Source organism: Hyaena hyaena, unplaced genomic scaffold (assembly GCF_003009895.1).
Source record: "Hyaena hyaena isolate Hyena2069 unplaced genomic scaffold, ASM300989v1 scaffold_238, whole genome shotgun sequence".
NCBI classification, from domain to species: domain Eukaryota; kingdom Metazoa; phylum Chordata; class Mammalia; order Carnivora; family Hyaenidae; genus Hyaena; species Hyaena hyaena.
The window spans coordinates 2,050,298-2,076,528 of NW_024080870.1; the positions used below are offsets into that span (position 1 = coordinate 2,050,298).

At 52.8% G+C, this 26,231-nt stretch overlaps 1 protein-coding gene across 2 annotated transcripts in view; it reads right to left on the reverse strand.

The window, feature by feature from the left end:
• The window catches only part of TEKT5 (tektin 5), a 36,655-nt gene extending 10,772 nt beyond the window's left edge, over positions 1 to 25,883 (reverse strand). The window contains exons 1-5 of one of the 2 annotated variants that reach the window (XM_039244355.1): positions 25,244 to 25,883; positions 22,721 to 22,804; positions 21,775 to 21,845; positions 17,042 to 17,185; positions 12,662 to 12,884 (exon numbers count right to left, since the gene is read on the reverse strand). In XM_039244355.1, coding sequence (XP_039100286.1) covers positions 12,662 to 12,884; positions 17,042 to 17,185; positions 21,775 to 21,845; positions 22,721 to 22,804; positions 25,244 to 25,819 — 1,098 coding nt within the window. In that variant the 5' untranslated portion in view covers positions 25,820 to 25,883. The remainder of the gene's footprint in view (positions 1 to 12,661; positions 12,885 to 17,041; positions 17,186 to 21,774; positions 21,846 to 22,720; positions 22,805 to 25,243) is intronic. The other variant, XM_039244356.1, reaches the window with a different exon arrangement.
• Between the last annotated feature and the right edge of the window lie 348 nt (positions 25,884 to 26,231).

Here is a 26,231-nt window from a genome sequence, read left to right on the forward strand (position 1 = left end):
GGTCGCCTGTGCAAGGGAGGAGGAATGTCCTCTTTTCCAGCTTCTGGAATGTGGGGAGCCGGGAGCCGGGGCCAGTCGGAGGCAGATGGTGGGCCACATCTTCCCAACTCCCCTCCCCCAACCTGAGTTCTTTCTCTTAACCAACCCCCTCCAGGCAGATCCCCACGTGGTAGGAGCCCCCGGGCGGGAAGTCAGGAGACCCAGGTTCTCATCCAAACCCTAACACAAACCAGCTGTGGAGCCCACACCCGCACTCAGAGTCCTGGGCTGCACTGGCGATTTCCGTATCCGGCAGATGGGGACTAGGGCCAGCCCCCCCCACCCCCAGCCTCGCTCGGGTGCTGCAGGGCTCCCGGACCAGGTGATGTGTGCTATGCCCCAAAGCATCATGGGTCTGTGCTGCATGCCTGGGGCCACTTCCCTGAGCCCCAGCCTGAGACCTGTTAGCTGCAGGTGTGAGTGTGTGTGTGTGTGTTTTTTTTTTATGTTTATTTATTTTTGCTGGAGAGAGAGATAGAGCATGAGCAGGGGAGGGTCAGAGAGAGAGGGAGACGCAGAATCCGAAGCAGGCTCCAGGCTCCGAGCTGTCAGCACAGAGCCCGATGCAGCGCTCAAACTCACAAACTGCGAGATCATGACCTGAGCTGAAGTCGGATGCTTAACCAACTGAGCCACCCAGGCACCCCAATATTTGGTTTTTAAGTCTTCAAGTCAACTCCCTTCAGATGTCAGGGAGCCCCAGGACACAGCCTTCCAACGCACCTGTCTCTGTGGTAGATATTTCAGGAGCCATAAGGCCTCTGTCACAACTGCTCGACTTGGGCACGGAAGTGTAAAAGTAGCTTCAGATAATATGTCAATGTACAGGGTAGGGAGATCCTCTGTTTCAATAAAACTTTATTTACCAAAACAGGTCAAGAGGGGGCAGAGTTGGCCCTGGGGCCAGTGGTTGAGACCCCTGCTGCAGCCCATCACAGAGGAAGTCCCAGTCTCCCGAAAACAGCCCAGCTCATACAAGGCTGATGCTTCTCTGAGGTTTCCTGCGTTTAGAGAATAATTTCTTTACTGCTTTGCTCCTCAAGTGTGGTCTGTGGACCAGCATCCTGGCACTCTGAGCTCTTATTAGAAATGATGGAGTGCCTGGGGGCTCAGTTGGTTGGGTGTCCGACTCTTGATTTCAGCTCAGGTCATGATCTCACAGTGACTTATTGCCATCATTATTATTCTTAGGGTGTTCCCGTGGGGGTGGGGGTGGGGTGCTCACATACTAACTTGGGGTAGGAACTCTGCAGGAAGACACCTGGCCCCAAATCCTGGCCCTGCCACTTACTAGCCAGGGTGGGGTTGGCTTTAAGCAAATCACTCGGCCGCAGTTTCCTCATCTGTAAAATGGGCCTAACGATGGTCCCTTCTCCATAAGGTTGTAAGAGGGAACAGGGAGTTAACAGAAGAACAGCACTGAGAATCCTGGCTTCACACAGTAAGCTTAGTCTTTAGAGATTAGGGTGAATAGTCTCTTTTTCCCTCTTGCATCCTGATGGCCAAGCAGATCGGGATCAGCCACCCTCAGCCCTTGCCGGGGAGCAGCTGAGGGCAAACCCCACGCACCACCCCCACCCCCCTGTGGGCAGTTGCCAGGTCTGCCTAGGCTGAAACCAACCTCAGCAGAAAAGTGCCCTGATATTCCTGGCTAGAACAGAAATTATCCAAAGGCTTTGAAGGGGGGGGGGAGAAGGGGGGGAGGGAGGGAGGGAGGGGGTCCAGTGAGGTTGTTTGCCACGTAAAACTATCTGCCCGCGTCTTGTCTTGTGACAGCAGAGAAAGCATCTAAGGCCAGGAAATTATTTTTGATGTGGAGGAAAAAATTGGATTTAGCAGTTCCAGCCGGGCCTGGAGGCTTCTGGATGCTTTGTGCAACCTTGCAAATTCATTGTTTTCCAAATTGCGTGAAGCCAAGGGCTTTCCAAGGAGGTGCCTGGCTCAGACGCAGCTTTCTCAGCTCGGGAAGGGAGCCGGCAGCTTGGAATCCTTTTGCTGGTCAAATGGTGGAAGGGTTTCAAGTGCAGCCAAGCCTAGGAGCGAGGGGCGAGGGGAGGGAAGCGGGTAAGGAGCCTCCTCACCAGACACTCATTGTGGAAGCTCCAGAGTGTGGTGTCCCAAACTCGGCACCTTGGCATTTGTTGGAGGGGCTGTCCTGCGCCTGCAGACTGGTTATCAGCACCCCTGGGTTCTACCCATCATCTGTCAGTCGCAAACCTTCCTCCCCAAACCTCTCCAGACATTGGCAAATACCACTGGGGAGGAAATTCACCCCAGGTGAACAACAGGATAGATGTTGACTAAGCCCTGCTCCCGGTCAGTGCTGCCCAGGGGTGTCCAGCGGCCTCCAGACAAGGCTGGGCCAATACAAATACCAGCTGCTGAGAGGCCGTCTGAGATCAGGGGGTCTGCAAATCCTGGTGGGGTTTGGAAACCGGTGGAGGCTCCCTGCTGGAGAGGACACGTGTGGGTATGAGAACTCATGGTAATCCACTAGCTCGGGTCTTCAAGCGTCTCAACATTTATCACAATTTTTAAAAATCTTTTAACGTTTATTTATTTTTGAGAGAGAGACAGAGACAGAGTGCGAGTAGGAGAGCGGCAGAGAGAGAGGGAGACACAGAATCTGAAACGGGCTTCAGGCTCTGAGCTGTCAGCACAGAGCTCAATGTGGAGCTCAGACTCATGAACTGTGAGATCATGACCTGAGCTGAAGCTGGCCACTTAGCTGACTGAGGCATCCAGGCGTTAGTATCACAATTTTTAATTAACTGTGTTTATTTTTTTTTTAAACCAGTCTCCTCCAATTGAACATAAGCCCCCCTGAGGGCAGGGATCTTGTCTTGTTGGTATTTTATCCTCAGCACCTAAAGAGTATAGTACATAAGATGTGCTAAGTCAATATCTGCTAAGGGAGGGGATTAACACATATCTGTTGCAGGTCTACACCTGGGAGACACACCTTGAGTTGTTAAAACTCAGGTGGTTGGGCCCCAGAGTTTCTAAGTCAGATGGGCTGGAAGGGAGCCCCAGAATTTGCATTTCAAACGCGTTACTGGGTGATGGCGATGCTGCTGGTCCAAGGACCACACTCTGAGAAACATGGGTCTGAACTTGGAGCCTCTGCTTCTCGATCTTGGCTGGGGGTAGTTTACAAGGTTGGATGCCCAGGCCACACCCCAGCCACTCAAAATCAGAACCCCTAGAGGTGAGACCCAGGCATGCGGGTGGTTCCCGGGTAGAGCCAAGCTCAGGAACTGCTCACCCGCCCCCTTCCTCTCTGATGTCACAGCTGGCAGGGGACTCCTGTCAAATACAGTAAGACAGGGAGACTCAGAGGACTTAGGTACTTTCCCAAGATCCCTTAGCTGTACCAAAATTCCTCTCTGGTCTTCTGATTCCAGACGCCACGTTCTTTTGGCCACCTTGCCGTTCCTCCCTCCTGATCCGAGATGAGACTATGGCTTTTTACCATCTTTCCAGCTGATATTCATGGAGCACCAATACGGTCACCAACACAGCTGGGTTTTTTTTTTTTTTCCCCTCACAAATATCTGCCAAACATTACTCCTCCCATTAGACAGAGGGGGAAACCGAGGCACAGAGCGGTGAAGCAATCCAGCCTCGGCCAGGAAGAATCAGAACTGCACGCAGCCCTCTGCACTGCACTGTGGGACTCACACGTTGGGGGGTGAAGGATGTTGAGATGCAAGAAGAATCTGGACCAGGACAAGGCGACCAGATGCAACAACTAGGAGCGTACATGACGCTGAGCAGAGGGTCCCGAGCCAGCAAACAGCCAAGGACCCAGGAGGGGATAAGACACAACTTAGAAGAAATTAGGAAACTGCTAGGACCCAGGTGATGCCAAGGCAGCTCGGCCCCTGCCAGGCTGCATCTTATAGTCTTCCTGTCTCCGCAGTAACCAATCCCAGCGACTGCCCCACCCCCGGCTTCCAGTTGAGGTGTATGATTGGCTAACACCGACTAGCGGTGGGAGGAGAGAAGGAATAGCATCCCTGAGCCTTGCTGGTTCTCTCCCATTCTCTCCCCACCTCTCCTGTCCCTTCCCCAACTTCCTACATTTGTTGGACACCTTCCCAGCTCCAGACTTCCACTCTGTCTTCCTGATTCTAGAAGCTTCTCTCCCATTTGTTCAGTGTCACTGCGGACAGATAATGGGCGACACAGCCTCCCACCCCCAACCATCGTCCTGCCTTTTGGCACAGCCCTCAGAAGCGCCCATACCTGAGCCCTCGGGGGAGGGAGGCCTCACGGTGGGTGTCCCCAGGCACACGGCCCAGGGACAGGGGACAGGAGACCCAGGTCCGCGTGCCACCGGAGAGCCTTGGATCCCTCCTGGTACAAAGCCACGTATTAAGCACAGACCTACTGCACGCCGCCCAGGCTTTTCCTGAGTTAACCTGCTATAACCCGCGTACCATCTGCGCAGTTATTTCCGCCTTTTCTTCACATCAACTCCCTTGCCAGCCTTTGACAAACGTTATTTGAAATGCGATCTTTATTTTATTGCCACAAGCGGAAAACGAATCTCTCTTGACATTAGTAGAGGCTACCATAATGAGAGAGAGAAAATGGGAAAAAGAAGCCAAGTCTAAGTTCCGTTATCTTTGAAGGTTCAACGCCTGCCCGAGACTGGATGCCTCGCTGTCACACAGAAAGATGGTCAAGGCGGATTAGTATCACGTCCAGGCCTCACGCTCTCACAGGCCTCATGGAGAGAACTTGCAATGGAACTTTCTCACCGAGCTGCTTTGGACTTGAAGGCCTGCCCCCCCCCCTCCGCCCCTCCCCACCAGACTGCCCGCGCCCACAGGGGCAGGCAGGCCAGCTCCACTTCCCCTGGGCTAGGCAAGTTTTAGAAAGAGCCGTCAGTAGCTTGGCTGTGGGTACCCGTGCTGGACGGGATCCGGCTGCTTGCAAAGCACGAAAGTATTTCCCACTCTACAATGGGTTCCAGACCTCCAACGACAAACAGAGCGATTGGCAGTAGGGTGGAGGCCCTCGCTGCTCACACCGTGCCTTCCTGCCCTGGCCCTGCCTCCCAGGAAAGCGTGTTCTGCTGGTGTTAATGACCCCTTGGAAAGCAAAAACCCAAAGACACCTCAGAGTGAAAGCAAAGGCTTTCAAGGTTAAAACTCATAGTCCCTCTGCCTTCTGTTAAACTCTTCCCGTGCCCGACTGCCTTATTCATCTGCTTTTCTGCATTTCCTCCGACGCACGGAGCAAAACGTGCCAAAGCACAAGCCTACTGGAACCCGGGTGAGTGACCCAGATGAGCAAAGTGGGCCGTGAGGGGGTGTGGTGGGGACCCAGGCAAACTGCAGCGCCCCGGCCCTGTCGGAAAAGGCGGCGGCCACTCAACCCCTCCCGCTGTTCCCCAGTGGAAACCTGAGCTCAGAGTTGCCAGAGCTACGCATTTTTCAACGGAACTTGAACTTGAACTCACGAACCGCGAGATCACAACCAGAGCCGAACGCTTAACCAACTGAGCCTCCCAGGTGCTCCTACCAAACTATCAAAGACAAAACCCAACAAAACCTCTATGAGAGGACGTACGAACATATGGACACGAATGTCCAGAGCAGCCGTACAGGTTACAGCCCAAACCGGAAACAACCCTCATGCCCTTCCACAGGCGAACGGGTAACTGTTGAACAATGAGTAAACTAGGACTCTCACTTATGCTGAGTGAAAAAGCCAAATTAGGGAGGAAAAAAAAAGGTATAGAGGGTATATCTCCCTTTATAAGGTAGTCTAGAAAATGCAAAATTGTCTGGAGGACAGAGACACAAGAAAAGCTTTCACAGGACTACCTTGACTGAGATGGTGGCCTCATGACACAGATTTGCCAAAACTGCTCAAAATTGTACACCATGACGTGTCAAGGATGAATAAAGCTGTTAAAAGAAAACCGTGAGGGGCCCAAGAGGAGGCAGGCCAGGTTCAGCCTACGGACTGCTAGTGTTTGTCCTTGAACTTAAACCACCCAGCCAGCGTTTACCGGATGCGCCTTGCACCATGCATTTCGTGGGGTGCTGCGTTGCAAAGGGAGGGGCTGCTGAGGAGTTCTCAGGGCAACGGGGGCGCAGGCTGGCTCGCTCGGGGGGAAGACGGTGCTCCGTGGACACCGGCCGGCTCTATCCAGAGACAGCCTGTTGCCTGAGCTCTCAGGCCAAACCCTCAAGGTTTTCTGAAGACTCTAAATGGTGGAACATTTTTCCTCTGTAAATCAATGCCCTCTTAACTAGCTGCCAGCTAGTCCATGGGAAGGATCAAAGGCAAACCAGGCAGCAGGGAGGCCTCAGCAGTAATCCAGGCAGAAGATGCTGGAGGCTCAGCCAGGGTGGAGCAGAGGGGGCAGAGAGAAGCAATGAGATTCTGAAAATAGAACCCACCGGATTTGCTGACAGTGTGGACGCGGGGTGGGAGAGGAAGAGAGGCATCCAAGTGGTCCCTCCAAGGTTTGGCATGGAGCACCTGGAAACTGGAGCCCCTGGAAGCATCTGGAAGCATCTGGAAGCACCTGGAAGCCAGAGCCATGGAGGGAAATGGGAGGGCTCCAGGTGCAGCAGGGGGCAGATGGGGGGCGGGGTGGAAAGTCGTCAGGGCAGAGCCAACTCCTGTTTGCTGCTTCTGAGGACAAGAAAGCCCACAGCGCATGCAGGGTGGGAGCTGTTGACGGGACGTCAAGAAATCCGACTTCGCTCTTTGACAGCCTGACTGAGACTAGGCTTCTGGCTTATCCTGGTCCCCCAGCTCCTGGCGGCCTCATTGGCTCGAACCACACCAACACCCAAAACGGGAAAGTGTGATTTTGACGAGTCAAAACCGTGACCAACCTAGGGGCAGGGGGGATGTGTGCCTCTGCACAAAGCAGGTGGACCCGCGGGCCTGGGGTAAGCAGGGCTCGTCCTCGGCAGGAGGGATGACCGGGCGCGGCTCTGAAGTTTGGAAATCAGATGCAATTAGGGAAAATTGGATTAGACTGGATGGCCGAGGTTTGCCCTTTAGGAGGATTTGGTCCCCCCAGTATTCTGAGTCTGGAAGAGAGGAGGACAGGGAGGAGGAGGGGGAGGGAGGGAGAGAAAGGGAGGGGACAGCTCCTTATCCAGATGTCCATCGAAGCCAACTCGCGCTACCACCTCCAATCCAGCTATTTCCTCCTGGCAGCATGGACACCCTCGTCCGCTGGCCACCCCCAGCCTGCTCAAACCACAGACCCTCAGCAACCCCCCCCCAACCTGCTCAGCCAGAATCTGCATTTCAACGTGATCCCCGGGTGCTAAGGGCCATTAGCACAAATGCAGAGATATTCCACACACAGGGGTCTACACTGCCTTTTTCCAAGAGTCAGGTTTTCACCTTCCCCCTCACACCACTCATCACACAACTAACAACCCTTTCTTCAAATCAATTCAATTGTTAAAAAAAAAACTTAAATGCATTGATGCAAGAATAAAATTTTACATCACTATCGTCAATGGAAAATCAGCATCATCTGCCATAAGTGCAAGTAATCACAGAAAACGGAAACACGGAACACAGAAAACCATGTTATTCAAACTGGCCAGGAGCGCCCGGGTGGCTCAGTCAGTTAAGTGTCTGACTCTTGATTTCAGCTTAGGTCATGATCGCACAGTTTGTGAGTTCGAGCCCCATGTCAGGCTCCACACTGACAGTGCGGAGCCTGCTTGGGATTCTCATTCTCCCTCTCCCTTTTTCTCTCTGCCCCTCCCCAGCTCATGTGTGCACCCACCCACTCTCTCTCTCAGAGTAAATAAATAAAATACACTTAAAAAAACTGGCCAGGCGCTGCTCCCTGCCCCAAGTTCTTAGCCCAAGGCCGGCGCTCTCTGTTTAAAAGAGGCGGAGGCGGCATTCAGCATCCCGTCAGGACTTCCCACTTGAGATCACCTCAAGGACTGAATAAAGATGGAAGGAGGAATAGCTTGCTTGTAACAAACGCACAGCCCGTCCCCTCCCCTGCCGGGCCTGGCTCCCATACTTCAGGATCAGCGCTGTTCTATGGCTGTGTCCCCATACCCCCCCCCCACCAAAGCCTTTCCCCCACATTGAGAGTCCACCTCCTACGTGGCACTTTCAACTCGGTCACTGGATGCAGGTGAGAACTTATGCTGATCTGGAGTCCCCAGGGGCCCCCAGCTCCCAATGGCAGCAGCCTGTTCCCGGGGCCATCAACTGCTGCATCCCGGAGAAGTCACCAGCCTCTCTCTTAGCAGAGGTCAATATGATTGGGACACACCGCAGGCCCCAGAGTGCAAGGGGGAAGTGCAAGGCCAGGTCCCAGAACAACTTACAAGGTTTGGGGTGTGGCCTCAGGGGTGGAACCCTAGGAACACGGGACACAATGAGGCTGTCTCTACACTTCAAACCCCTGCTGGACTCAAAGTCTACGTGAGGAACTGTGTAGACCTGGCTGTCCTAAGTGGGTTCCTAGGGCCACTTAGGCAAATACTTGCTTTTTGCAGCACAGGTGAGGATGGGGGCCTAGAATTCTCCAGAAATGCTTCTCGCCAAGGGGAATCAGGCTGAGCTCAACAATGCAGTTAAACTGTTAACAGGCTCCAGGCTCTGAGCTCTCAGCACAGAACCCATCGCGGGGCTCGAACCCATGGACCGCGAGATCATAACCTGAACCGAAGTCAGACACTTAACCAACTGAGCCACCCAGGTGCCCCAAAACTTTATTTTTTTTAAAAAGTTTATTTAAGAGACTGAATGAGCATCCAAGCAGGGAGTAAGAGAGAGAAAATCCCAAACAGGCTCTGAGATATCAGCACAGAGCCCAAAGAGGGGCTCGAACCTACCAACTGTGAGACCATGACCTGAGCCAAAACCAAGAGGCAGATGCTTAACCAACTGAGCTGCTCAGGCACCCCAGAACAGTTAAAACTTTAAAAGGAACATTCCAGAGGCACCTGGAGCCAAGAGGCATCTGCCTCTTGGTTTTGGCTCAGGTCATGGTCTCACAGTTCATGGGTTTGAGCCCCGCATTGGGCTCTATGCTGACTGCTCAGAGCCGGGAGCCTGCTTCGGATTCTTTGTCTCACTCTCTCTCTGCCCCTCCCCTGCTTGCACTCTGTCCCCTCTCTCTCTTTCAAAAATAAACATTAAAAAAAATTTTTTTTAGTATTAATAAAAATCCACATGACTGCAAAAACTCTCCAATCAGTGGGGATGAGACCGTCAGTAATAATCCCAAACTTCCCCAGAGAAATTTAGGGAAAAGACTGTGCTCCCCACCTCCACTCAAAAGATCCTTTTTCTTCTCCAGTGATAATACGAATACTTTGAATCAGCTTCTATTGAATGTTTACCACGCACCAAGCACTGTACTGAAGACTCCACACCTTAATCAACTTTGAGTAATGTCTTCAAGGAGAAGTTCTCGTTCTCGGTTTCACGGGTGAGAAACCAGCCCGTGAGACCCACCAAAGGAGCTTCTCACTCACCTCCAGGCCTCAGACTTTGTGCCATGAAACATGCCAACGCGCGGTATTTGACCCATAATAGGAAATGCCTCATTAAAAGAAAATGCTTGTGTAATAATCAAGAGGGGGAAGCAATTCCCGTGTCCCCCTTGGAGGAAGGGATCCACGGCGTAGACATCCAAGGAGATATTGTCCAGCCTTATGACAGAAGGCCATTCTGATATGATCTGCTGCACAGAGGAACCTTGGACACACTGTACTCGGTGAAATAAGCCCATCACAAAAGAACAAATGGTGTAGGATTCCACGTGTGCCTAATACCCAGAGCAGTCAATTCATGAGAGACGGAAAGTAGGATGGTGGCTGCAAGGAACACCGGGGACTGGGGAGGCGTTGAGTGGGCAAGGAGTTCATTCAACACGGGAGTTCTTTGCAGTTGGGGAAGATGAGAAAACGTTCTGGAGACGGACAGTGGTGATGATTGCACAACAATGTGCAGGAACTTTGCACGAGTGAGCTCTACACGTAATAAGGATCGTTACAGACTGAACGTTTGTGTCCCCCCAAATCGATGGCAAACTCTAATCCCCACTGTGACAGTAAAAAGGTGGGGTCTTTGAGAAGTGAGCAGGTCATCAGGAGGCTCACGAATGGGATGGGTGTGTCCTGCTGAGACATCACAGAGCTCCCTCCTCCCTTCAGCCAGGACACAGCGAGAATATGCCTGTGGACCAAGTAGTAGCCTGCCACTGGCCATCAAATCTGCCAGGACCTTGATACTGAAGCTTAGGATCATGAGAGCTAAGTGTCTGTTCTTTATAAGTCTATGGTATTTTTGTTTCAGCAGCCTGAACAGACTAAGACAATCGTACATTTTTAGTTATGTTTATTTTACCACAGTAACAGTATAGTTTTTCCCAAAAGAAGGAAGGAAGAAATGAAGGAAGGAAGGAGGAAAGGAAAGGGAAAAACAATTGAAATTAAAAGCATTAACTTACTCATGGATCATTCTTTAAAAAAAAAAAAAAATCAGCAGAAAACTCCACATTGCAGATTCCTCGCCTTCACCACACAAAGACTGGAGGGGCCCCTACATGTGCCAGGAGGTGCACCAAGCAGGGGGGCTACCTTGCTGAAACAGGGGTGATGCCCTGGAGAGGTGTAGACGGACAAGTCACAGGACACTAACAGGCCACTAACAGAGTGCTTACTATGTTGCGTACCACACCCTGGTGCAGCTGGTTTACCTACATTAACTCAGATAATCCTTCTGGCAACTCGGAGGTCAGAACCATTATTGTCTCTATTCTACAGAGAAGGAAACTGAGACACAGAGAAGTTAAAGAACCGGTCCAGGGTTGCAGAGCTGGTGAAGCCAGGCTTCACACCCAGACAGTCCATGTTTCTTGCCACGCACTGTGGGGTGGAAGGAGAGATGATAAGCTACATAAAACTGCATGTGGAGTCCGCCAAGCTACAGCCTGTGGGCCACATCCGGCCCCCTGCCTAGTTTTGTAGATAAAGTTTTATTGGAATGCGGCCGTGCTCATTTGTGTACATGCTGTCTGTGGCCCATCTACACGAGCAGAGCTGAGTCGTTGTGACACCAACCGTACGGCCTGCAGAGCTGAAAATAGAATCTGGCCCTTAACAGAAAACGTTCCTTAAAGCTGTTCTGGGAAGATTCATAAAAATCTCCAGTCAAGGGGGGAGAGAAGGCATATACGTCAACCCTGCCTTCTGAAGACACTTCACATCTTTCCCTTCCCCCTCCCATCTGTTGCTCCCACCCTGGCACGCGCGGCCATCCGATCTCCCCGGACACCTCCCAGAGCCTCCTAACCATGATCCCTGGGTCCACTCTTCTCCTCTGCAATGCTTTTTCCATCCAGGAGGGAAAGAGATCCACCTAAGGATAAGATTGGATCCCAACGCCTTCTGCCTAAAACTCTCCAAGGCTCTCCACTCTTCTTAGAGTAAAATCCGGACCCCTCACCAGGACCTACAAGGACCTATATGACCTGAGCCTGCTTCGTGCTCCGACATCGTCCCCCACACGTCCTTTGCACTCACTGCCGCTCTTGGGAACGACCGCTCTTCCCAACATCCCTTGGCTGCCTAACTCCCTAGGGACCCGCTCTTGATGTAAATGTTACCTGCTACTGGTGTAAGGTTCCTACGAAATGCTCTGCTGCATCTCCTTGCTTCTCCCCGCATACTACTAGATATGAGCTTGCAACTATTGTAGAGCAACTTCCGTTTCCTCTGCCACTTCCATACCTGAAGCTACGTAGGGTGGTGTACGTGGAGGGCTTATACCGCCTGAACCTGGCAGGCAGCCCCCAGATTGCCCCCCAAATATATGTGGCAACATATCTTTGTGCCTATAACTATTTTGGAATGCAGGTTCAAGGCCAGTCCCTGCCCTCCCTCCCCCCCAACACCCTGCAATCGGACTGTCATCCCTAAGCCCTTCCTGTGTGCAGATTTCACAGCCACGGTGGTCCCCAGAAAGTGCCCTGAGGACAGGGACAGGACACGGTTTGCATGGCCCCTCCTTTCCTTCCTAGCACCAGCGGTCAGCACGCACCTGGCACCCCGTAGGCGCACAGAGTGTGTGCAAAGCAGGAAGCATCAATTCCATGCAGAGGGGACCCCCGCAGAAGCGAGAGGCAGCACACAGGAGCAGGGGAGAGGGCAGGATGGAAGAAGCGGGAAGACAATGACAGAGTTAGCCGTCCTTCACCGCTGACGCCGCGGGAGCCTTTGAAGGTAAAAGGTTACGTTTCCAAAGAAGCCGATGCAGGCAGAGATCGGCTCGGACCCACGGTCTGGGCCTCTGAGTACTGCACCCACCCTCACCAGTCACGTTCAGCTGCAAGGCCCCGAGAGGGAGTGAGGGACCCCAGGGGCCCAGCTTCCTGGGTACCATGGTGACAGGGGGCCCAAGCACCAAGCTCATCATCAGGGGCGCAAGGAAAGATTTACCCAGATGCTCGAATCCCCCGCGGTGCTCCCGGCCCCTCACCTCTCCCAGTGGACGAGCTGGTCGACCCGGGATGGTGGGACTGTTTCAGCGCCAGGCACTGCCGCCGGCCTCAGGAGGATCCGGCAGGGTGGACGGTGGCCCTCGGCGCCCCACTTACCTTCGCCAGCTGCGTCTGGAGCTTATTTTTCACGTCCGTCACCTCGGAGATGCGGGCGCCGAAGGCCAGGTTGGTGTTGGTAAACTGCTTCCACATCTGGTCCGACAAGGTCTCGACGAGGTTCTCAGCCTCCTCCCGCAGCCGGATGGAGTTGGCCCGCATGTTCTGCGAGTGCCTGATGTTGTCATTACTGAACTTGGCCCAGGTCTCGGGCACGGAGACCCTGCAAGGGAACAAGGATGAACTCAACGCACGAGGGGAATCGGGGGGCTGAAGACAGGCCTCGGGGAACCCCCGATCCGGAGAGTCTCACCCTGGGCACTCCTGACATCTGGGTCGGGACCATTCTCTGCTGGGAGGGGGTCATCCTGGGCAGCCCCCCTCTACCCGCTAGACACCAGCGGTAGCACCCCTCGAGTCGCGACAATAAAAAATGTCCCCAGACATAGCCAAATGCCCCTTGGGGGAGGGGACAACTGCCCCCCCCACTGAGAACCACAGGGCTAATCCACACCCCCCACTTCACAGGGGAGGTGGCTGCAGCCTAGCGAGAGGGGATCTCCCTGGGGGCACTTGGTGCATTGTTGTAGAGCAGAGATTCCTCCGAAAAGGTCTTTTCCGGAACTCTTGTCACTACCACCCCCGACGTCATGGACACAGGCCACCAAACAGGCATCAGGGGCAAGTGCTGGCTATAGGGTGCTTCAGCTCCGTGACGAGCAATGCACAGACTCGTTCGTTCAGCCGATGTTCTCTGAACGCCCACTGCATGCCGTGCATCGTTCTAGGCACTTGGGACAGAACCACAGACAAGAACACCAAGCCCCCTGTCCTCACGGCACCAAGTTGCCAGTAGAGGAAGATGGACACATTGAATAAAGGTCTGTACACACGGAAGGATTTTAGACGGACAAACCGATGGAGTGAGCTCATTACGTGCCCGTCAGGGTCGTGGACGGAAATATAAAGGATGCTCAGAGGACCCTGAGGTGCCCCCAGATTGGCAAACTCACAGACCTGTCACCGCCAAAGTGGGGAAGGGCAAGCGGAGAGGGCGAGGAAGGAGTTGGGGCGCCCTGGGGGAGAACATACCCGGGGGGAGGGGCACAGGAAGAATAGACCCCAACATACTTCTCCCCCTGCCCTCAGCCTCCCTGTGCCCCCTCCCCCTCCACTGGCAGAACCCAAAGGGGAACCCAATGGAAAGGCGGCCTGCAGAGGGCAGCCTCCTCCACGGGGCCCCCAGCTGATGGATGGATCTCAGGGGATGAATGGAGACACTGATCGTATCAGAAAAGGCAAGCCGGGAATCCTCATGAGGTATTCAGTTCAGACAACAGAAAGTACTTCCTGGCTGAGTACAGAAATCCTCACAACCCACAGCCAATGTGTTGCATGGGGTCTTCTCTGGGAAGCCCATGGGAATGGGGGACATGCATTTCTCCGAGCTGGCTTTAGGTCTGCGGTCATTCAGACTAACTGTTTTTTTTTTTTTTTTTTTTTTAACGTTTATTCACTTTTGAGAGAAAGGCTGAGCTCAAGCGGGGGAGGGGCAGAGAATGAGGGAGACACAGAATCTGAAGCAGGTTCCAGGCTCTGAGCTGTGAGCACAGAGCCCGACGTGGGGCTTAAACCCAGGAACCGTGAGGTCATGACCTGAGTTGAAGTCAGACGCTGAACCTACTGAGCCACTACATAAATTTTTAAGGTCTTTTCTAGCTGAGAAGTCTCTAGTTCTTAAATAAATCATCTTTATTTTGGGGGCTGTAGGAAAAACAGGGATTCAATTTTCTGAAATAGGAGTCTCTTTTCGGACATTTTAAAGCACACTTAGATTGCACAGCGAATAGAAATTTAAAAAAAAACATATAATAGAAATTAAAAAAAAACCCATATGTCTTGTCTGTATTTTGCAGGAGTTAAAAACCAAGCCGTAAAGGAGGTCTAAGCCTTCTGGAGATGGGAGAGGGTACTGGACCTTTCATCCAACAAAGACTTGAGGCTCAGAGAGGTGAAGTGCCTTTGCCAAGGTCACACAGCTACTCACCATCAGTCCAGGAAGGGGGAGGCACCAGGGACAGCAGAAAGCGACTGCAGATTGACTCTATCCCCTGCTGCTGAACAGGGCACCATTCAAGGTCAGGAGCAGCAACCTCTGAGCCCTTGCCCTCCCCTGGAGCAGACAGAGAAGATAACCGGCTGGATCACACTCTCCCTGGGGGGGATGCCAGAGGCAGCTTGCCTGCTGGTGTACCTTAGAAGCGGGGACGTGCTTTCTGGAGGCTGTGGCCCAGGAGGCCAGAAGGTGCCCAGGTAAAACACACCAGCTCCCTGTCCATGTGGGCTCAGATGATCGCTTCTCGGCCTTTTGGCTGAGATCAAGTGCGACGTGGGCTCAGATTGGTCTAGCCACTTCCACTCTCCAGGAGCCTTAGCCTCCTGATTGTAAAATGGGGGGTAATAATGGTGCCTACCCCCCGGGGTTGTTGAGTGACTAAATAGGAAACCCCTATCTCGGCACCTGGCAACAGCAAGCCCTTGATAAGTGTTTATTATTCACAAGATGCTGTTTGTACAGTGCGGGCCCCCAGAGTCTGCCAGCCCCTGGCCGAGAGCTTTCAGGGACGCATCTGTTTGGGAAGGGAATCCTCCAGACTCCAGCTGCGGCTGAGGGGCCGAGGCCCCTAGGTCCTGCTCACACTACCAGCCAGCACCACAGGGAGTCGCCTCCTCAGGAAGAGGAGGAGGGTCCCCATGAGCTGCTACTGCCGGAAACCCCAAAGGGTCATTTCCACCCTTCAGTATTAACGAAGGTCCAGGAGCTGGCCCCACACTCCAGCCAAGGAGATCGCCAAGAAATTCCTTTTCTTTCTTCCCTCCCTCCCTTCCCCCTTTCATTGATTCGCTCATTCAACAAACAGTGACTGTACACCTACTATGAGCCAAGCACAGTTTTATGTGCTAGAAGTTTTCTTGCTGTTCTTTTTTTTTTTTTAATTTTTTTACATCTATTTATTTTTGAAAGAGAGACAAACAAGAGCATGAGCGTGGGAAGGGCAGAGAGAGAGGGAGACACAGAATCTGAAGCAGGTCCCAGGCTCTGAGCCATCAGTCAGCACAGAGCCCGACGCAGGGCTCAAACCCATGAACCATGAGATCATGACCTGAGCCAAAGTCGAACAGTCAACTGACCTAGTCACCCAGGCTCCCCTATTCTTTTTTTTTTTTTTTTCAGAGACCAAGATAGGGGCACCTGGGTGACTCAGTCGGTTAAGCGACTCTTGATTTCAGCTCATGTCATGATCTCACGGTTTGGTTCATAAGATCGAGCCCCCAGTAGGGATTCTCTCTCTCCCTCTCTCTGCCCTTCCCCAACTCGCATGCATGAACTCTCTAGTATGCTCTCTCTCTCAAAATAAATACATAAACTTAAAAAAGAGAGAGAGAAAGAGAGAGAGACCAAGATAGATACTACTCTTTCACCTGTATCCAGAGCACCTCTCTATCTAGTCATCATGACCCTGACCTTGGACTGCCGATCGGGAAACCATGCCCTAGTTCTTCGTGAAATGCTGTAAACAGTGACATGCCCTTGACGCTGCCAGACACACAGAGGCACCTAGCTCAGAGCTGCTGTGACAAGAAAATGGGGTCACAGAGCAAGCACTCAATAAATAGTAGCTGCTGTCACGCCCCCACACCAGGTCCATGCTCAGTGCTCCCCATACCCACCTTTCTGTTCTCATAGCAACTCCGGGAGGTGGGCACTATTTTTATTCTAGTATAGGTGAGGAGATTAAGTACTTTGACCCAACCATTAGTGGGGAGGCTGAATTTGAAGCCCCGTAGCCTGGCTTGGAAATCCACTCTTAAACCTCTACCAGCACTGACAGGCATCAGTTCCTCTCCCAGCTGAGCTTGAATGCCTCCTCCTTCTGGTTACACCCATTCTGTTTTGGGATCTGTTTGGTGGAATTGCCAGTCGGGGTGCCCATCATGCCCCGGCCCAGTGGCAGTGGTTGTGGGACCCTTGCTAAGCCAATCCCTTGCACCCTCTTGCTGGCATTTGCATCTTGGGCAAAAGGGGGCAAGTATGAAGAGACAGTGAGCTCCCAATTCCTGGCTCATTCAAGCTGCCCAAACTTTCCCCTTCAACCTTCTTCTGTGGCTCCCCCACAGCCTTCCAGTAAATTCCATCTTGGCCTAAGTTAGCCAGAATTGCACTCTGTGGCTTGCAGCCAAGGGTCCCCACTCAACCACATCACCTCTTACTTGACTGATGCACAATGACCTTTTGTGGTTCCGTGGCAGGAGCAGAGCCAGAAGCCCTCAGTTCCACCAAATTTGGCCACAGAGGGGGACCAACAACCCAGCACTTACGTGCCATCGATTTTCTCCATGCCATGGAAGAAGCTGATGCAGTCTGACGTGTTCCTCAGGTTAAAGCACTTCTCATCGATAAACTGGGCCGAGCTTTTGTCGTCAAGGTCCCTCTCGAGAGCATGCTGGGCATCTCGGTTATCCCTGTGGGGGGCAAGGATTTGTCCCTAAACCAGGCACTTACCCAGAGTCCCTCACACAAGGGCAGCCTAGAGGGTGGTACAGAGCCAGGGCTGAAAGCCAAGTCTCTGAACTCCCAGGAGGTGCTCTGTCTACCCCAGTGGCTTCTCGGCCTTTTTCCCACCTTGATGCCCCCACCCCATACCCAGTGCCTCCCTGTACTTCTTCCTTCCCCCCAATCCAAGCAGATCTGGGCAAACATTTACTGTAAAGGGCCAAATAGTAAATATCTTAGACTTCCTTGCATATAGTCTCCACTGCAACTACTCAACAATGCAGGAAAACCATCCTGCATCATATGTAAATGAATGGGTGTGGCTGTGTCCCAATGAAACTTTACAGAAACAGATTATGGGCAAGATTTGGCCCTCCAGCTGTACTTTGCTGATCTGATTTAGAAGCTATGAATCCACACTTTGGAAAAAGCCTGGTATCGATTTAAATCACTTTGCAAATCATTGTGTCTGACCTTCTGCCAGGCACAGAGGGAAAAGACATGACTAAGACCCAGTCACTACCTTCCCGTTGCTCACGGATGTGCGTAAATACAGTAAAAATAAATAAATAATGATAAGGGCAACCATAAAGGTTTTGAAGTAACCACATGTGAAGTAACCGCTTGAGCTAAAGCCGACCCAAGGTTTTGAAAAGGATACAAAGTAACACAGAGGAGGAAGCCACTAACTCAGGGTGAGGAAGCTTCTGAGTTGGGTTTCATAATAACAGTGGACAGGGGGACCGAGGGGATGAGAATTCTAAGCTAAGGACACCACAGGTGCACAAGCAGCAAGAAAGTAGAGACATCCAGGTGTTTAGGGACTCGTAACCAGCACATGAAGGCTGGCAGAGTCAGGGACTGGGCGGAGTCAGGGACTGAACTGTCAAAAATAGGTGGAATCTACAGACTGGGAAGAAGTCAAGGATTGGGCGGAGTTAGTGGCTGGGTGGAGCTGGTGATTGGGTGCAGCCAGGGATGGGCGGAGTCAGGGGCTGGGTGGAGCCTGTGTCAGGTGGGGCCAAGGATTGGACAGTCAGGTATGGGTGGAATCGGAGAGTGGGTGGAGTCAGAGACTGGGCGGAGTCAGGGACAGAGCAGAGGTGAGGAGAGGACAATGGGCGGGACCAGAACTCTCTCCTGCAGGGCTAGTATCTTGGCCAAGAAGCTAGATTTAATGGCCACCGTGTGCCAAGCTCCAGACCCTGGAGAACCACTATCGTGCTTCTTGCCATATTCTCCAAGTACCTGAACTCTTATTTACTTGCTACTTTTCTTTTTTAAAAATATAAATATGGGGCGCCTGGGTGGCTTGGTCGGTCAAGGGTCCGACTTTCGCTCAGGTCATGATCTCGCGGTTCGTGGGTTCGAGCCCCGCGTCGGGCTCTGTGCTGACTGCCAGCTCAGAGCCTGGAGCCTGTTTCAGTCTGTGACTCCCTCTCTCTCTGACCCTCCCCTGCTCACGCTGTCTCTCTCTCTCCTAGAAATAAATAAAAATATTTAAAAATAAATAAATAAATATATTTTAAAAGGAAAATCTACATCACCGTCTTTAAAAGAACATCAGTAGCACTCTCTATTAATAGGTCACCTCCAACATAAATAGTAAGGAAACACTAACAGAATCCTAGCTACATAGAATCTGTTGTCCCCAGAAGGTTCTACGCCTGAAACCTTTTGATTCTGTCTTGACCGAAACAAGGTTACTCAGTGTTAAAGACACACCAGCATCGACTGGGACTTTTGCCTTGAAGTGCTTAGGAGAGACAGAGCATTAAGAAGGGAATAATTACCTTCACTAAGCCAGGTGATGTCCAGACACCAACTAGAGTGAGTGAGTGAGTGAGTGTGTGTGTGTGTGTGTGTGTGTGTGTGTGTCTGTCTGTCTGTCTGTCTCTCTCATCTTTTTCTCTTTCCGCCTCTTCTTTCTTGGTTTTTCTCTGTCTTGGGACTTTGTGTCTCTCTTTCTCTGTCCCTATCCCCTGTCTGTCTCTGTTCATCTTTTTTACACTTTCTTTTTCTGCAGTGGATCGCAGATGCTGGTGAGGGGTTTCAAACAGGCCAGAAGCAAGGACAGTAAATCCAGAGGGTGGGCTCCCAGCTATTGGAAAGGTCAGGGAGTCATGGTCGGGCAGGAGGAACCATCCTGAGGGTCCTGGGGCCTTCTGAAATGGCAGAGCCATGGAGAAATGGGGCCCTGTCCTGCTTAGTGGACTGGAACACGAAGACCAGAATGTAGAAAAGAAACATGCCAGAGCATGAGAGGGCACCCGGGGCCTCAGAATTCCTGGTCAGCTGGTGCAGCTTCCTGGCCCGTGCTAATGAGCCTGGGGGTAAAGGGGGCCGCCTCTGTCTCCCCTCCTCGGGCCGTGATGTGGAGCCCAACCAGTGCCACGGCTCACCCTGCTGCCGACCTTGGAGGAAAAGCTCCAATATGGCTTCTGCCCAGCCAGGAAGAGCCTTTTCTGCTTTGCCGGGGCACCCGGTGAGGTAGGCACAGCTGTGCCCACATGCCTGAGGCCTCACCGGAAAGCCGTAAGTCAGCAGGCCAGCACCAGGACGGCCACCTGAGCAGGTCAGCGATGGAGCCTCCTCACAGGGGCAAGGCCACACTGAGTGCTACCCCATCAATGGGGCTGTGGCCAGTTCTAGGTTAATTATGGTGCCCGGGAAGGCATCCTCTGACAAACGAGCCACTGCCCAAAGTCAAGCAGCCTCTATGGAGGGTGGCTGGTCCTCGGTCCCAGCAAAGGGGTGGGACGCCTCTCCACATGCTCTTCTTCTCTTCCCCCACCCTGCCTGCCTCAGCTGCCTTCACCTCTCCATGTCTGTCCCCAGTCTCCATCTCTTCTCCTCTGTGTCTGTTCCTCTCCATCTCTCTGGTGTCCTTCCTCTCCCACATCCTGTTCATTGCTGGGGTGCCACAGCGGTCCCCTCCCACCCCCAGTCCTGTCTTAGGATTTCCCTTCTGGGGCCCAGCTCCGCAATTTCAAGTCTGGGCTTGTATTCACCCTGCTGGCTCAGACTCCAATCCCAGTTCCCTAACTCCAGCCCTCTGTCACCACAAGGTCAAGGTCTGCCATGGCTCCATGTCAACCACACATGGAAAACCACTCTTTCTTGTCCACAATGGGTGATCGTAAAAATAAGGGCAAGACAAATACAGCAAAGACATGTGCCTCCCCAAAGCGCTTCCTTTGTTAAAATCCTTGCTTTAAAATGCAAATATTTAGGGGTGCCTGGGTGGCTCAGTCAGTTGAGCATCTGACTTCAGGATGAAGATCAGAGAGCATCCGATCTCACGGTTTGTGAGTTTGAGCCCCGCGTCGGGCTCTGTGCTGACAGCTCAGAGCCTGGAGCCTGTTTCAGATTCTGTGTCTCCCTCTCTCTCTCTGCCCCCTCCCCTGCTCATGCTCCGTCTCTCTCTCAAAAATAAATATTGGGGAAAATTTTTAATAAAAATAAATAAATACATAAAATACAAGTATGTAAGAGGTTTTGTATTTCCCCAAGCAAATTAAATTTATAGACACACAGGAGCAAACAAGAGTCCATATGGGAAGTGAAATTGTCAGAAATCAGGACCGCACCACACAGATGACGGAACTCACCCCTGCTTTCATCCACCCACCTGTGCCTGCAGCCACTGCTATATTTGCATCTCATTTAGGACCCCTCCATCTCTGATGGCTGCCCTGACCACACCCTTAGACCCGCAGGCCGCTTTCTGACACCACCCTGAGTGCTCTCATTTGCGAGCTGCCTGCCCCCGCCCCCACCCCCACCCCCAGCACCCTTCCAGGCTACCCACAGGCCCCAGGCGGTCGGCGGAAACTGGGCCTGGGCGGCCAGCCCACTGCTGGCTCTCTGTGTCCGAGTAAATGACAAGGAGAAACCAGCAGAGCAGCGTGGGCTGTTAAGAGTTAAAGGCAGCACCCAGCTCCAGTATCAGGAGGCAGGAGGGAAGGCTGTCTCTAGGGGCCCCCTGGGCCCAAGGGCTCAGCCACAGGCCCCAAGCCCTGTAAAACTCTGGCCTCCTTTTAATTAGGAGGGGAGCCTCCTGGCTTGTCACGACACTGGATATGTAATCTTCCAAGAACAAAAAGCTGATTCCCTTTGAAGACGCCTGTCTCCAGGCGCCCACCAGCATCCCTCCAGAGACGCCCTGTCCACTCACCTTGCCGCCTGATGCCACCGCTCTCTGCCATTTGCCACCATTCACAACTCACGGCAGGAAGCCACATGCTAAGAGGGGCCTCAACAAGGCCCATTTCTTTTGCTGTGACCCCCAGGGCAAACGCCAAGCACCAGGCGGTGCAGGGGGCAGACAAAATCAGCCACTGTGGCAGATATTTACACCACTGAAACTGGCCAATGCTACGAATCAGAATGTTCTTTTCTTTCCCTGACAGCCAGTTGTTAAACGCGTACTGGCACACCACTGACCGAAGGATCCCCTAGAGATGGAGAGCCCATCTGCTTGCCCTCGGAAATAGCCGGGGGGTTGGGGGGAGGACCCAAAATAGATTCCAAGAAGGAGAGAGAAAGCAGCTCTTACCGCATCTGGATATCAATTCTTTGAGCTAGTTTTCGCATATGATCTTGGCAACATTTTAGCAAATCGACTTCCTGCAATGATAAACGTCAGAAAGAGCAGGGATCTATAGAAGGTCAGGGCAGCGGCCCCACCCCTTACCCCTCATGGCCCACTTTTGACCCCACAGGTGAAAGGTCAGGGCAGGGTCCATTTCCTGCCTCATCCCACATGATCCCTGGGCCAGACAGCTAAGGGTCAGCTGTGGAGGTTCAGCATTCTTTGCCTTACTTTCTTTCTTTTTTATATGATTCCAGATTAAAAGAAAAGTTAGTACCCGCTATGTGCCAAGTGCTCATTGGTACATTACTTTATAATTAAATTTTTTTATAATGTTTATTTACTTTTGAGAGAGAGCAGGTGTGAGTGTGGGAGGGGCAGAGAGAGGGAGACACAGAACCAGAAGCAGGCTCCAGGCTCAGAGCTGTCAGCACAGAGCCCGACGCGGGGCTCGAACTCACACACCATGAAATCATGACCTGAGCTGAAGTTGGATGCTGAACCGACTGAGCCACCCAGATACCCCCTTTATCATTAAATTAAATAATGCATATGAAATGGTACAGCGTGTGACATATAGTGGCTCAGTAAACACTAGCTTTTTAAAAAAATGTAAATCCAAGTTAGTTACCATATAGTGTAATCATGGTTGCAGCAAACGCTAGCTTTTAATCCTGTTATTTATTGGTATTATTATCCTGATGCCCGTTTGGAAGGGTCCAATGGCCTCATTTCTCTCTGTTCTACTCCCCACCCCCTACCACCTAGGCCCACCACCAGTGCTTTCTGAACCCTGACTTTGCTTGGGGTGACATGTGACTTTTCCTGATAGGCAGCTCAGAGACCTCTCTGCCCGGCTGTTGCCCCCTCCTCCCTCAGGGAGGCTGGGCAGATCCGGGAGGCACCTTACCCGCATAAGGTTTTTCTCCACATTGTCATGGACCAAATCAATACCGATCCTTTTCTCTCGATGATATAGACATTCCAGGGCCACCTGTAGGGAGCAGCAGAAAATAGTATCCTTTCCCTGCCCTGTATATAGACCCTGAGCGGAGGTGACTCGCAAATACATTTCCCATGATCCGTTTAATCCCCGGGAATCCTGGATGCTTCTTCACTGTGCAGGTGGCTAAGCTTCCACCCCTTTCTCTCTCGGTGGGACTGTGTGATGCCATGATAGCGGGTGGGTATAACCCTGATGCACGTTGCACAGCTTTGCTGTTTGGGTTAAGTCGGCTCCACCAGCGTGAAGCACTCAGAATATGGTCAATCAGCATCACCTATGCATGTATGTGAGCCCCTCTGTAAAGATCTGTCAGTGCAGGGAGAGCTTGGAAAGTGACCAGGACCAGGGGAGACACAGGCCACCCTGTCACACAGGCCACTCGCCTCACACCTCATGTCATCGGGACAAGGGCAGAGCGGAATAGAAGACAGGCGAGGGGGCTCCTCAGGGAGCTCTGGCAACAGGAGGCTGAGAAAGGGTGGTGACTGGGCCGCTGGCCTGTGATGTCACAAAGAGTAGCAGAAATGTGACGGAAGCAGCGGAGCACCGCATCTCGGTGCTGGGTTGCAAACGCACCTGGAAACTCGGAAAGGAGGGGGTTCACTGATTTCACAAGAATTTACTGAGCCCCTCGTCTGACCACACCCGATCAAGGTGCCGGGGATACCACAATCAACCGATCAGAAGGTCCCTGCTCTAACAGAGTTCTAACAGAGAGGAGAGAACACATACAACTGAACACACACAGAGGCACAGGCCTAACAGTGGTTAGGGTTTGGATGAGAACAGTCAGGGTGATGTGGGCGGGTGGGGAGTAACCGGCGGGGGCGGGGGGTTAGCCCGGAAGGACTTCCCTAAGGAGGTGGCAGACCAAGACCTGAATCAGCAGCAGCAGCAGCAGAGACGAACGGAAACAGTGTGCCAGGAAGAGGGAACAGCGGGTGCAAAGGTCCTGAGGTAGGAGAGGAGCAGACAGGAGGCCACTAGAACGGGAGAAGTGGAGGCTAATGCGGTGAGCAGGGGCTGGGCTGTGGAGGCTGGTGACATTGAGGGGGGTTTGTGAGGGAGTGTGAGGATCCAGTATAATACTTAAAATCGCCCCTCTGGCTGGAAAATGGGTGGGAGGGCAGGGGTGGGGAGGAGAGGAAGAAGGCAGTCACCACGGTCCAGGGAGAGAGTGGTAGCCCCGGAGATGGACAGAAGTGGAGCTGAAAGGTCTCAGGTCCCCACCTGCTCCAGGCGCAGCAGAACATCATCCTATGTGACCACAAATAGCCCCCACAGCACGAGGCGGATAATGCCAGTTCCTTACCCAGTGTCCACTGCAGGGCCCAGAGAAAACCACTCATTTGCCCAGGCTCCTCTGCAGCCACAGAACCCATGAGAGTTCTGGCAAAACGGCCAGAAATGGAGACGCATGGTGCTTCCTTCCAGAAAACTCACACTCCCTGGCACACTTGGCACATTGGCCCTTTGTCCTACCCCCATTTTCCTGCCTCGAATGAGAACATCAAAATGCTCTTTGCAAGTGGCAGCTTGCAACACGAGATATGAAATCTCTTTGCAAGTAATAGGACAAAAGCCACACACTAAGGATGGCAGAGCAGAATGATGGGCACCTGGGTCCCTTCCGGCATCACGTGGGGGCTGCAGCCGCCCACTCTGTCTCCCCCTCGAATTCTCATTATGGCAGAAAAACCAATTCCTTCTTGGCTCAACTATAGGCAAGTACCCATCACCTGCAGCCAGAGGCAATCCCAACCGATCTGGGATATGGCTGGAGACCAAGAAGGGCCCAGGATGCCCACATTTTGGGCATTTATTTATTTGTTTACTCAGCAAATATTTATTGAGTGCCTACTGTGTGCCACGCACTGTACTGCGTTGGGGAGACATTCGAAACACTGGCCCAGACGACAGGCAAAAAAGCACAGACGCTTGTCTCTAAGGACCAGTACAGACACGCTGCCCGTCACAGCTGAGTATCAGCCTGGAACACACTGGTGACGAAGCAGCCAGAAATCCCTGCCCAGGGAAAAAAACAATCAGTGAACAGATGTGTAAGTGGCAGAGTATGTTAGAAGGTGTTAAGGGCTTTGGGGAAAAACATGGCAGTTACTTTAAGTATATCCCCTAAAGACCAGCACGGGCATGCATGCACAGGCACACACGTGCGCACACACGTATGCGTGGAATGTCTCAATAAAGCCTCTGAAGTCCTGATGCAAGCCCAAGGAGAAGTGGAAATCTGGCTCAGTCCGAGGAGCTCTGATTTGACTGGAATCATGCTGTGCGGTAGGAACTGATCGCAGACGATCACGCAGCTGAAATGCACCTGCAGAGCGCCTGCTGCCTTGACCTTCACTGGGAGGCGCAGCATGCCGGGGCTGCACTCCGTGGCTGTCACGCGCTCCCGCCCAAACTCACCTGCAGCGGACAGTTGAGCTCCTCGGCCGCGCACTCCAGCCGCCTCTTGACTGTCTCCATGCTGTGGTTCTCGTTCAGAAGCTTCTCCAGCTCGCAGCCCAGCTCGGACTTCCAGAAGCCGATGTCCGACAGCCTCTGGCCCAGGTTCCGGCTGGTCCCCTCCTGCATCTGGCGCGTCAGCTGGTCCTTGTCCTGCATGAGCTGCATGGAGTCGCCCGTCAGCCGGCTGGCCCACAGCCGCGAGGCCTCGGCCCCTCGGATCTGCTGGTCGGTGGACCTGTCCCAGTCGTGCGGGCTGTAGCGACAGAAGAGCGCCGAGCGCAGCGCCGGCAGGATGGTGGGTGGCCTCAGGGCGCTGCGGTACGGGGCTCCGTCATCCTCGCAGGGCTGGGCGTTGGAGATCTTGTAGAAGAGGCTGGGTCTCCAGGAGTTGAGGTAGCGGTACCCAGGCAGGTAATAGGGCTGGTAACATTCCCGGATCTCCGGGGCCGGCTCGGCCGGGGGCAGCGCGGTGAAGCCACGGTCTTTCTTGGGACCGCAGTAACTAGCCGTCTGAGAGGTTCCCAGAAACTCCATCCTCCCCCATCAGCTGCGCTTGGGGGAAACTCTGAGGGGCCACCGCGCCACAGGGAGGGGACGGCTCTTCTCTTAGGGACGGGCAGGACCTCTATGACTCGGGACTGTTGTCATAAAGCCTGGGGCAGCGGGGCGTTGCTGGGGCGCTTGGTCATTTCAGGCCGGCTGGGGACGTTTTGTCCCAATCAAAGCACGTGCAAAAATTAAAAAATAAAAATAATAATAAATAACGTGAATCGAGTTTCTCAATCCACACCATCGGAGGCGCAAAAAATAGCCTTTATCTGGTTTTCCATAGTAATCAAATCCGCCTTTCACGCCTAACTGCCTATGGGCACAAACATGAAGCGGTCCACTCTGGCAAAGTCTTTTTTTTTTTTTTTTTTTTTTTTTTATTTCTAGGAGAGAGAGA